This window comes from Anoplolepis gracilipes, chromosome 3 (genome assembly GCF_047496725.1).
Source record: "Anoplolepis gracilipes chromosome 3, ASM4749672v1, whole genome shotgun sequence".
Lineage (NCBI taxonomy): Eukaryota > Metazoa > Arthropoda > Insecta > Hymenoptera > Formicidae > Anoplolepis > Anoplolepis gracilipes.
This window is the reverse complement of record NC_132972.1, coordinates 1529844-1542750: the sequence shown is the minus strand read 5'-3', so window position 1 is coordinate 1542750 and position 12907 is coordinate 1529844. Positions and strand designations below refer to the sequence as shown.

Below are 12907 nucleotides of genomic sequence, written 5' to 3'. Positions count from 1 at the left end.
CATAAAGAATACATCATAAATAATAGTTAATAGGACATTAAAGTGAACAAAGGATAACATAGTTCTAGAATCGATAAAAATATGAAAAAGTACATGATGACGCATTAAACGCTAATATGATGCTTGATATATTCTTTAATTTTGTTTTATGTCAAAATGCGATTGTAATAGATTACATATTTATATGTTTTTATACATAATCAGCTAATAAATATATTTTTTCTTCATTATCAATATATTTTCGACAACATATTTTAAATATTGCACTAACTACATTTGTATTTGTATTTTTAATAAATAAACAAGCTTTGCAATACACGTTATTAAATTTGTATTATATGTAACTTAATTGTTTCAATTAATAATTTAAAAATTTAGTATAATAACATATAAAATGACATGATGGAAACTTTAGATACTTGAAACTTTCAAGTTACATCCATTTTAAATTTCTGTTGTATTCTTAAGCAGAAGTTTTTGCAGATAATAAAGAAATAAATTTGAAAGCTAGATAATATAAGACATGTAATCAATCTTTTTTTTTCAATTGTCAATTCGTATCATAATCTACTCCATATGATTAAATATGTTTATCGCAAGCTTGATCAAGTAACCTTTTCTCCTGAAAGTTTGAAAAACATATTCAATTTCAAGCCGATGTTATATGAACTTTTTCATTAATATTGTGTGAACATCTACGATTGACGACTAATTAGATATTTTATTGCATTTTACGCGATTATTGTGTGGAGTAAATCACCGTGAAATAAGATATTGAGGTACTCGCCAACTAAAATACACATATTTATTTACATCATAAAAAAATTTCAAGACAATATATGTATATTATTTATGTATATGCGATTATATTACCGTGGCGAAACCTTCCAGAGAGGCGACATAAACGCCACCAATCACAAAATAGTAATTCTTCGTATTCCTCTGCATTATTAAGAGCAGCAACTTTTGTGCTTGCACTGAAACTGTGTACCATTGCGTGGTATATCTAAGCATTAAAATAATTAATCGGCCTCAATAATAATAAAATTACACGAAAGTTTGCGATGAGTACACGAGTGATATCTCTTGTTTGAAAAGTTACAGCAAAATAATGCACGTATGTATGTTTAAGAACATGAATATGATGTTTGGAATTTTTTTAGATTTTCTGTACTTATTGGTTTATTATTCTGGACCGAAAGTGTTATTACTTACGTCGTATTAAAGACATCTGTATTATGATCTGTGATTAACTGACCGAGAAAGTTAGCTAGAAATAGATAAAGAAAGTGGCTAATAACAAAGAAAATGGATCCTAATGTTCCGTTCATATCATTCAACATTGCAAGATGTAGAAGCTGTAATACAAATTTGTTTTTTACAAAAAATGTTTTTTTAAATTCATATACACGTATGATTAATTCGGTATATTTTTTTGAGATATTTTAAAAATAATTGGGAAAAATTAAAAGTAGAACAAGACATGAAAGATTAATGCATTTCTTTCTCGCTATGTATATAATGTAATATGTACAAAAAGCTAGAATATAAATTAGATACAAATTAAATTTTTCAAGATATTTATCATGACATGTCAAAACATAGAACAGTCAAAACATATGTACTCACTTGAAACATGTTAATGGTTAATGATAAGACGCCTACACCAATTAAAATAAAGTAAATTAACATAAATCTGGACAACATAAATTCGGCGAATCTATTATTAAAAAACAAAATATTAAAATTATAACTATAGTATATTCGTCTGGTAGATATTTTTGATTTCTATAGCGTTTGGAATACTAACTCGAGCGCCCTTCGATGAATATTAACAGCAGCGATTATTCTTTCGCGAATAATATGATCTCTTTTGAAATTAAATCCCGGTGGTATTTTATCAGTTATGTGTTCAAGACGATAACTGCAAAGGCGTACACATTTCTATGAAATTTATTTATCGTAAAAAAAAACATTAATTATTTACATTATATGAAGAAAGCAATTTGTTGCAAAACTGCAGTTTATAGTTATGTAATGGTAATTATCCAGTCAAATAGAGTTCTATTCATTATTATATTATTATTACGCGTAATCACAAATAGGAATAATTAAAATATTGAATGAATGAGACAACATAATGATTTTATATGTAATTGTTTTCGAATTATTAAGTCATCTCGTATATGGCTTACTAATTTTCCTAATTAGTATTAATTAGAATTATGTGTATGTGTGTGTATACATATATATGTATATGTGTATTATTTTATGTTATATTATATTAGATTGTTGTAGGTGAAATAGCGGTTTTTTTATTTTCTAATTGAAATGTATATATTCCAAACTTAATACATATTTTCTTAATCAAAGCCTTCATCTATTTTAATACACTTCTTTCAACGCGATACAAATTCATCAATGCTGATTTCGATAGAAATTTGAAGAACAAAAGAAAACAGTTTTTACATCATCTTTCAAACAATTTTTTTTATAACCGAATTTAAATTAATATAAAATTTATATAAAATTAATATAAAAATTTATAAAAAATTAATATAAAAATATTTTTCGAATTTCTTTGTTTTTCTTTTCCATGATGAAACTGAGTAAAAAACTCAGTTTTTAAACACGTATAGCGTTTAATATAAATAAAGTTATGCATTTGTTAACTTAGAAGATATGTATTTTTCAAATGAAATACAAAGAAAAAAGTTTTATAAATACGAAAAGTGTTAAATTATAAAAAAACGACCATTTCACACACATCTGCAACAATTTAATAGTAAATAAAAAAATTATATATACCATTAATTTATTTTATATCAGTATACGGTGGACGTTGGTGTCAAATAATTGAACCATTTTATAACTTTTGTTCACAATTCTTCGCTTACCTTGCTATCTTTAACATTGCGCATGTATGCAAAGCGTATCCTGCAAGCATACAACCAGTAGAGATTACTCCAATGCCTCCCATAGAAGTAGCCAGCAGAGAATGTATTAAAATAAAATAAAAGTATCGTTCCTGATCGATAAAATATTCAGCTTTGAATACGAAATGATGTTTCCGAGATTCGTTAAGCGGTAAAGCGACATCGAGAATATTTGGTAGAAATTGAAACAGACTGAAGGAGATTATTGCAAGACTTGCGAGCACTATAAAACGAAAAGAGGAATATGATGCAAGATCTATTGTATCTTCAGATTTCGTTTGTTACGTAAATTTACATATAATTTAATTTACAGAATTAATAATTTATAAAATAGTCAAAGACGATAAAATTCAGTACAAATATTTTACTATTTTTTGTATTTCAAAAATAAAATTTATATTAAAAAATCGATTCAAGATTTGCTGCAGTCTAGAAGATGTACTTATTTTAATATTTAGATGTAATTATTTTAATTATATTAACTAAAATAAAGTCAAATTTTAATATATAATAAAATTTTTATTATATTAGAATATTTGAATTTTATTGTTATTAAAGATTTGTTACAAATTTATAACTCATGCTATTTTATATTTTAAAAATAAGGTGAGAGGTAGAAATAAAATGATTAAAATCAAAGTAATTAATACAGCGATTGATTTCTTTACCTATTATGATTATCGTGAATAACTTGGTGATGTCGGCATATTTTCTTAGTATGTCAATTTCATCCGGAACTTTTAATGTTATCCAGTCGCGACGAAGGCGTTCGTAGCATTCTTTTACCTATACTTTCGAATGATTTATGAATATATGTACAATAACATCGAAATAATATCGAGTAATAATGTCGCCTACATTATATCGATCACTTTGTAATGTGTTTTTAAATTGATTTTTCAAATATTGTCCACTTACTAATCTACTGTTCAGCAGAAAAGAACTATATTTCAAGATATATATCAAACAAGGTAATACTTGCGAGAACACCGTTAAAACAAGATTTATGTTGAAGCTTGATGTGACGAATGTTGCTAACTGCAAACGGTTATTTAATTATAGAAATTTAATTTTCATATTTGAATATACATAAATAGTTTAAAGAATATTCTTCAAAAAATAACTATTGTAACTTTCAATAAACTTAATGTAATATACATATGTAAGTCACGGAAACCTGACGATTTTTTAAAATAAAATAAATTAAGTATAACTTAAGTATTTATTTTTTTTTAGATAATAGGATATAGAATATCATTTGAGTATATTATATCATCTTACTCATTTTTTTAAATTGAAAAAAAATTTCACATTTATCAAATGTCTCATCAAACGCATTTATCCTACATTGCTCTAGTCTATCACGTATTTTTTTTCTTGTATATTGACCTTGTTGAGTTCATTAATATGCAGGACAAAATTATCGCACTATCAGACAACATGATGCAAATAGCGATACGAAAGGTGATAAAGTAAAACAATGTAAGATAAATGCGGACGATTATAAAAAATTGTTTAAAAATATTAAAGGAAGAATAAGATTAAATAATATACTTAAATAGCATTCTATATCGTATTATAACAAATTTATAACAAGTAATAAATATTTAAGTTATGTTTCATTTATTCATTTCATTTTGAAAATCGTTAGATTTCCGTGATTCATCCCATATATGTACACATGTATATATAAAAATATTATAAGCGTGAAAAAAAATGTATATTTCTGAAAATTCGCACTCACACGCAGGCTTGTTCCATTAACTTTATCCTAAATTGGTAAAAAATAAAACATTCTGTGTGAAAATATTGCTTTCAATTTTGTAGAGCGTTATATTTTTCTGTATATTAAATGTGCAATAAGTATTCTAAAATATATAAAATAATCAACTATCGAACTGTGAAGTAAAATAAAAGTAAACGTAACCAAACCTGAACAATGAGATAAGAAATTAGCACGGTAAGAAAAAATATAATTGGAATAATTCTGAATCTCCATTTCTGATAAGGCCACAATCCGGCAATTATCAAAAGTCTTTGGTTAATATCATAGTATTGATCCTCCAATATTATCATTTCTCTTCGAACACTGAACAATATATGAAACATACGAAAAATATGGATTCTTTTTTTCCCCTCTATAGAATAATGCGTAATCAATTATTTCTCTAATCTTTCTAATTTTTCTCTCTGAAATTTATGTAAGTATAAAAAGTAATTATTTTCTGAGTGACAAAAATTTTATCAAAGTACCGTTTGTAGTATGTTTTCTCGTAAAGTAGTTTAACTATTTAACTCTTTCGTACTCGATCAATGTTTTTTTACCTCAATATTTTTCTAACACGTAATCAAGGGAACGTTTATGGTACTCTCCGAGTTGAGGAAGTTAATCGATCGTGCATTCGCATTTGCGTTTTTGCGTTAAAGGAACGACAGGAAGTGGAATTATCTAAATAGCATGTTATGTTCACCAGATGTAGTTTTCCCAAGAAAAGGGAGAAATAATATCCATCCTTGCCTTTTTTTTTTCACTTTGGCGCAGGCGCAATTGTAAGTCTTCGGACAGTTTGCTGTGACGACTTTATTGTCAGCCGTGACGTTGAGAAACGCGCTACGATTTTTCTTTCAAAGTGCGTGTGTGTCATACCGAAAGAGTTTGATTATTAAAGATACTTTCACAGTGCAAAGTAGTTTTATGGAGCATATATTTACGTAAGTAAAATTTGCTATACACGGATGTATGTATCGACAATAATAAATTTAAGTATAGTTTTGGGAAGAAAAATGTTTATAAGTCTTCTTTGAAAGTTCTTTCCTGCTATTGAAAAATAATCATTAATGATATGCCTATGAACATTGAAATAATATCAAGTAATGTCGATTATATTAAATACTAATATTCTAATACAATGTATTTTACTTGATTTTTTAAATATTGTCTACTTACTATGTTGTTTAGCAGAAAAGCAATATCTATGTTAAAGTTTGATATGAGGAATGTTTTAAAATAGATTTTTTGGAAAATATTTCTTATGATATATATATATATATAATATATATAAACAGAAAATGGAATAATATATTTCAAATATCGACATAAATAATTTGTGAATTTTCATATACGTGATAATGTAAATATATTATTTTTAATATATTTAAAAACCTTATATACTATAATACAAATATACTATAATACTGTGATAAATCACAAAAAAATCATGTTTTCTAAATAAAATTATATATATATATATATATATATATATATATATATATATATCTAATGTTTATGTCTAATATGAACTTTCTTCAAAACACTTTCTTATTTTTATATTCACGTGCATTTACGGAAAAATAAAAATTTATCTTTTAACCCCACGTCCTTTTTCTTTCTTATATAATAGAATACATCACGGCAACATAAGACAGTGCACTATTTAAAAGCTAGAAAAATTTAACATTGTACACATATTAGCAAAATTCTATTGTTTATCTGTTTTTTTATGCTTCTTACCGTGGTAAAATTTTCTATCTTTGCCTCTAATATAAAACCGATTTTTAAGTTAAACTCTTTGCCAGTTTTTTGCATTAAAAATAAAATTAACTTTTGCGATGGTATAGGCATTAAGTACCATGATGTACCGTACCTAAAAATTTATATAAAAGTAAATATGTAAATAGTTATCATATACATAAATTATTTTATGATAATTATCATAATTATATTATAATTATTTTATGTATATTTTTATTATAAATTATTTTATGTAGAATCTTTTTCGGGACAAATTAATTTTCAAAAAGCTATTTTTATGAAATGTGAATTAAAGTTTTACTACTTAATATGTATTATTTTTAAATTATAATTGTAATATTTTTTATTCATTTCCCGCTATATAGAAATAAAAAATTAAATCCTAACAAAAAGACTTTTATTTAGGATTACGAGTTCAACAAACTTTTACCTTGAAAAATTTGACTTACAAAGCTCTTATATTCTCTTAAAATGTTTATTTTTTGTTTCTAGCATATACTCTATCTAATACCACTTAAATACTTACACCATCCTAAAAATGTCGTTATTGTAATCTGTAATTTTCTGTCCGATAAAATTTGCCACAAACATGTAAAGTAGGTGACTCATAGTAGAAAGAAAAGATATTGCTGCGTTATCCATGTTCTTTGATATAGTTAGTGCTTCAAGAAACTGTTATATTTAAAAAAATATAATTTACAAACGAATTACAATAATTTACACAAACTTGTTGAAATAAATTTACTTTTTTAATATATATATATATATATATATATATATATATACACATATATATCATCAAATAAATTATGTATACCTACTGAAAATATACTGATGCTTAACGAGAATACACCAACGATAGCTAAGATGCAATATGGAACATTAAATGTTGATACCCAAAATTCGGAGAACCTTTAAAACAATGACGAAATTATTATATATATATATATATATATATATATATATATATATATATACATATATAAAGTTTATTATTATTATTATAAGACAATGAAACTATATTGCACAATTGGTAAATAAATAAAAAACAAGAAATAAAAGAAGAAAAAGTTAATGTCTTTAAAATATAAGTTATTGTAAATCGTTTAATTAATTTAGTCTTTTATATTTATGTCTTTTATATTCGATGACATCAAAGTTAAAAGTCGTAAGTTTTTTTTTAAATATACTTATAAAAAAGTATTAAAAAATTAAAAAAAGAAATGTAATGTGTGCGTACTAACTTCATAGCTGTACGATGTGCAATTACGGCGTAAATTATGTTTTGGCAAATTGCGCGTTCCTTTGTGAGATTTGATGTATGCAATACGCTATCCTCAATGGAATATCTTACTCGATGACTGCAAATATTTCCAAGTTAATTCGTGATCGAATCACCGATATAAATTGATTGTCACCTGGCAATTTTAAACATCCCGAAAGAATGAAAGGTAAATATGAGTAATTGCGTTGACGTGGCCAATATCATTGACCCACATAATAGTGCGATTACGATTTCATGCAGCAGTTTGATGTAGACGTATTTATCCTGCGAGACAAAATATTCCATCGTAACAAGAAGTTTGAATGGCCGAGGTTCATCCAGTGGCGAAATATAGTCAAGGATAAGCGGGTAAAGTTGAATAAGGATTACAGAGATTGCTATAAAACTGCTAAACACTGTAAGACGTATGAATATGTAAGACAAATGTTTTGTAAACATAATAAATATAAATTACGTGAATGTTTCGAGCAAAACGACTTCATTTTCATAAGTAACATATTATATATTTTATATCAGTACACAAAACTATTAACACGTATTAACTTGAATTTTTTAAATATTTGTAAAAATGCATTTTTGTATTACAATATATATGATTCTGACGTAATACAAATATATTTTCACAACGAGAAGAAAAAAATATAACTTTTTTAAATATCATATAGATTAAAGAATATGAAATAAGTTGTAGATATGATAAATAATAAATAGTAATACACATCTCTTAAACATCACTCGTACATTATTGAAAAATACTTTTCATGACACACTACATATGTATAAATAAAGAACAGTAACAATATTTTCTTACAGAATAAAAGGATAGTATAATATTGGCCATAATGAGCATATTTTTGTATAGTCTCGCTTTCAAATTTATCTCGCAGTATCATCCAATCTTTTTGAATTTGATAATGCAGATTCTTTATCTGTGATTTAAACATTTATTGGCTTACTTAACGTGTTGGATATAGATTCGGAAATAAAATCTGTTGCTTGTTCAGGTAAACTTACACTTCTTGATTTTAAAATAAAAAAGCAATATTTTATTATAATTAATATAAAAAAAAAAGCGACCGACATAGTTTTAGTGAAGAGAGCCATATCATATCTCGATGTAATGAAAATTGACAACTGAAAGTAATAAATATAAAGTGATTGTATTAATTATAATAAAAATTTATCGTATTGTTGCTATTGTGAATCATAGGCAATCTCAATATGTTGATTATTATATTTTCATTCCTTTACAAGATTACTAAACTTAGAAAATAATTTTTCAAGAGCATCTTAAGATATTAACAAGATACTATATACCATTTTGATCATTATTATTAAAAATCAATTATATATATATATATACCTGCATGAAAATGTATGTTACAACTGAGATAATGATTAGCACTCGCTGCAAAAGTACAAGTCGCGATCTATCATAAGGCCAGATACCTAATGCTTTAAGAAGAAATTTATTTATTCTAGTATAGTAATGTTCTTCGATTATACACATGTTGCATCAAAGACAAACTCAAAGTATCAATGCACAGTGTGTAACTGTGCAGCGCAGTGTTCATTCATATACCTTCCCCTACCATATCTATTCTTTTCAATTATCTAGAAATACAGCAAATGATAGAACGTATTTTTGATAAATAACTGATATTTGCTACAATGCCTATGGGTAACTAAAATTATTATATTTCGAAAGAAAAATAATGGGCAGACCGATATTTCTCGAATGCTATAACATATTATTAGGGAGGGAGCGTAAATTATCGAAATTGGTATGTAAAACTTTTATTCACTCGCCTTGCGAGAGAATATTACTCTATATTATATTCTATTACGTTCTCTATTTTTTGACGCGTATGCGCAGTAAGTGCAAATATCGAATGATACATCAGTCTTCTTTCGAACGTTACGTTGATTGCATCTGTTGACGAAATAATAAACGTGATACACTAATTGTAAGTTTAACAAGTTTCATTTCTTATCACATTTCTATCGTTTCAATTAATTTGAACATAAACATTACAAACGTTCTTCATAATTTCAGATTCACTTAAATATTGCATAAATTAATAAAAGAAGTAAAATATAAGAAATATATGGTTAACAGAGAGAAATAATAAAAAAATAATATAATGAAAAAGATATATGTATATAAATGATTTATTACATAATTATTTATTAACTGATTATATTTTATGGTCTATATATCACATACAATAATGCTATCTATGTCATGTATTTTTTTTAGTACTATAGTTTTAGAAGAATATCACTTTATATTATTTTTTTTAGTAGTTTATTCGTGTTTTCGTTGAAATAAGCTGGTTTAATATTTTAATATCGATACTACAATAAGTAATAAGAAATTCAAACTTTGCGCTCATTCACTATATTCAAATTGTACTATCATATTCCATTAAGCCTTAATTTTTCTTTTTAAGAAATTATTTGGTCATTAATGTTGCACTTAAGTGTTTGAAGAAAAATAGTAAACATTTATATTCGTGTATACATATTCAGAAATTATTATATACATGTATATTATGTATAAGTTTTTCATAGATATAGGTATATATGTATAAGTTTTTGTATAGGTATACGTATATATGTATTCAGTAGGTACATGTCATACAAGGTGTCCTAAAATCACCGTACATCTTTTTAAGGATTCTCTGGTCAATTTGGAAACGATTTTTCTTCAATGAAAATGTCAAGGGAGGTTATAATTTTTTACAAATTTCCAATTTTTGCCATTATACATATATCTTTGTATCTAAGCCTTAAATTAAATTTTATTAAACCCTGATATTAGCTAAAGAATGTAATTATGTTAATCTTTTAACTCCATAAAGTTTGGTTTAAAGAATCTTTTTCTTCAGTTGCTTGTAATTTGAAAATTATTAATACTTGAATATTTTCGCTGAGAAAAAATCATCTTCAAATTAACCGAAGAATCTTAAAACTATCTTTAAAAGAATGTATGATGGTTCAAAAACTTTATAATGCATATATGTCATACAACTATGTAATTCGATAAATTATTCGATTATTTATTATTAATAACAAATTTTTCTTTTCGCCATATTATTATTGCATAGAATACATTACCAACAAATAAGATACTGCGGCATTCGTAAAATAAAAATGGCACAGTAACTAATCGTTATATCGAAATTAAAGTTTGATTTTATTGTTAGAGAAATTTTAATTTTACCGAAGCAAACGCTTGTAAAGATACTACATATAAGCTGCCAAATATTAAAGTAAGTAGTTTATATTTCCTTTTTTCATTATAAATAATAATTTCTGAATATGCAATGGTACTGCATACCATTCAGTCCATTATAACTGCAATTTTTAAAAATGATAGATTTAAATAGTACCAGTTGTAAATAGACAAAAAGTTAATCGTGACATTTCGAAATAATTTAACGTTTTTTTATAAAATTAATAAATACACGTGTAAAAGTATCACAATAATAACACAATTCGGTTTAAATCGAATATAAGCGATAAGTCTACACGGAGTTATAATATTAATTATAAGAGCTATTTTTGGAAATCTTTGGTAAGGATGCAAAATAAAACACGAAACAGCAAAAATATTTTATGATACACACACAAAGTTACATACACATATATTTATTATATATATATATAATACATTATATATATATACATTATATATATATATATTATATATATTATATACATTATATATATATATATATATATATTTGGCAATTATGTCGAAAAATAATGTATATATGTAAGTAACTTTTGTATATAATGAAATGTTTCTACAATTTCTTATTTCATTTTGCGAGCCTTTATCTTACATTGCTTTAATCTATCACGTTTTTTTCCTATATATTGATCTTGAGTTCATTAATATGAGACAAAATTACTATTAGACAACATGATGCAAACAGCGATACAAAACCTACGTGATTAACTAGAATGTATGATAAATGCAGACAATTATAAAAAAATTATTTAAAAATATTAAAAGAGGAATAAGATGAAATAATATACGTAAATAGCATTCTGTATTTTATTATTATAACGAAAAGTAAATATTTAAGTTATTTCATTTATTCATTTCAGTTTAAAAATCGTTAGATTTTCGTGACTCATCCTATATACATATGTACGTATGAATAACATATAATATATAAAAATATTATCGTGAAAAACTGTATTTCTGAAAATTATCACTCACACTCAGGTTTGTCTCATTAATTTTATCCTAAATTATTAAAAGAAACAAAAAAAAAACAAACATTCTGTGAAGATATTGTTTTTAATTTTGTAGTGTTATAATTTTCTGTATATTAAATGTGCAATAAGTATTCTAAAATATATAAAATAATCAACTATCGAACTGTGAAGTAAAATAAAAGTAAACGTAATCAAACCTAAACAATAAGGTAAGAAATTAGCACGCTAAGAAAAAATATAATTCTGAATCTCCTTTTTGATAAGATCACAGTTCAGCAATTACCAAAAGTCTTTGGTTAATATAAAGTATTAATCCTTCAATAATATTATTTCTGTTCGAACACTGAAACATATGAAACATACAGAATCTTTTTTTTCCCTCTATAGAATAATGCATAAGCAATTATTTTTCTATAATCTTTCTATCTGAAATTTATTTAAGTATAAAAAGTAATTATTTTCTTAGAAGAGTGACAAAAATTATATCAAAGTATTTTAGTCATTTGTAGTACGCTTTCAATAAAGTAGTTTAACTATTTAACTCTTTCGTACTCGATCAATGTTTTTTATCTCAATATTTTTCTAGCACGTAATCAAGGGAACGTGTATGGTACTTTCCGAGTTTGGAAAGTTAATCGATCGTGTATTCGCATTTGTGTTTTTGCTTTAAAAGGGACGACAGGAAATTGAATTATCCAAGTAGCATGTTATGTTCACCAGATGTAGTTTTCCCAAAATAAGGGAGAAATAATATCCATTCTCTTTTTTTTCTCACTTTGGCGCAGGCGCAATTGTAAGTCTTCAGACAGCTTACTGTGACGACTTTATTGTCATTCGTTACGTTGAGAAACACGTTACGATTTTTCTTTTAAGCGAGTGCTATTGATAAAGATGTGATGAAGTTTTGTGTGTGTGTGTGAT

The 12907-nt window shown here is 25.3% G+C and overlaps 2 protein-coding genes across 4 annotated transcripts; both read right to left on the bottom strand.

The window, feature by feature from the left end:
• Positions 1-723: 723 nt before the first annotated feature.
• On the bottom strand, positions 724-5012 carry LOC140663543 (uncharacterized). Its single transcript, XM_072887779.1, has 9 exons — positions 4869-5012; positions 3855-3974; positions 3605-3722; positions 2898-3159; positions 1811-1924; positions 1630-1720; positions 1216-1358; positions 874-1006; positions 724-790 (listed from the first exon to the last, which is right to left on the bottom strand). The coding sequence occupies exons 1-9, from the start codon at positions 5010-5012 to the stop codon at positions 740-742; spliced, it is 1176 nt and encodes a 391-aa protein (XP_072743880.1). The 3' UTR covers positions 724-739.
• A 1211-nt stretch (positions 5013-6223) lies between these two features.
• Positions 6224-11306, bottom strand: LOC140663722 (uncharacterized). 3 transcript variants are annotated; one of them, XM_072888136.1, is made up of 9 exons: positions 9117-11306; positions 8768-8887; positions 8565-8682; positions 7887-8148; positions 7713-7829; positions 7290-7380; positions 6995-7140; positions 6448-6580; positions 6224-6377 (listed from the first exon to the last, which is right to left on the bottom strand). In XM_072888136.1, exons 1-9 carry the CDS (start codon positions 9261-9263, stop codon positions 6327-6329), a joined length of 1185 nt encoding a protein of 394 aa, XP_072744237.1. In that variant the 5' UTR covers positions 9264-11306; the 3' UTR covers positions 6224-6326. The 3 variants fall into 3 exon arrangements, with proteins under 3 accessions (XP_072744237.1, XP_072744236.1, XP_072744238.1); XM_072888135.1 differs by having other exon boundaries at positions 6243-6580; positions 9117-11179; XM_072888137.1 differs by lacking the exon at positions 8768-8887 and having other exon boundaries at positions 6243-6580; positions 9117-11171.
• Between the last annotated feature and the right edge of the window lie 1601 nt (positions 11307-12907).

Coding starts and splice junctions, on each gene's coding strand:
- LOC140663543 (XM_072887779.1), bottom strand. CDS start 5,012: ATGATAATATTGGAGGATCAATACTATGATATTAACCAAAGACTTTTG. Junction 3,160..3,604: donor ATTCACGATAATCATAATAG/GTAAAGAAATCA, acceptor TTCGTTTTATAG/TGCTCGCAAGTCTTGCAATA. Junction 1,359..1,629: donor TAACCATTAACATGTTTCAA/GTGAGTACATAT, acceptor TTTGTATTACAG/CTTCTACATCTTGCAATGTT.
- LOC140663722 (XM_072888135.1), bottom strand. CDS start 9,263: ATGTGTATAATCGAAGAACATTACTATACTAGAATAAATAAATTTCTT. Junction 8,149..8,564: donor TTATACTATCCTTTTATTCT/GTAAGAAAATAT, acceptor TACGTCTTACAG/TGTTTAGCAGTTTTATAGCA. Junction 7,141..7,289: donor TAAGCATCAGTATATTTTCA/GTAGGTATACAT, acceptor TAAATATAACAG/TTTCTTGAAGCACTAACTAT.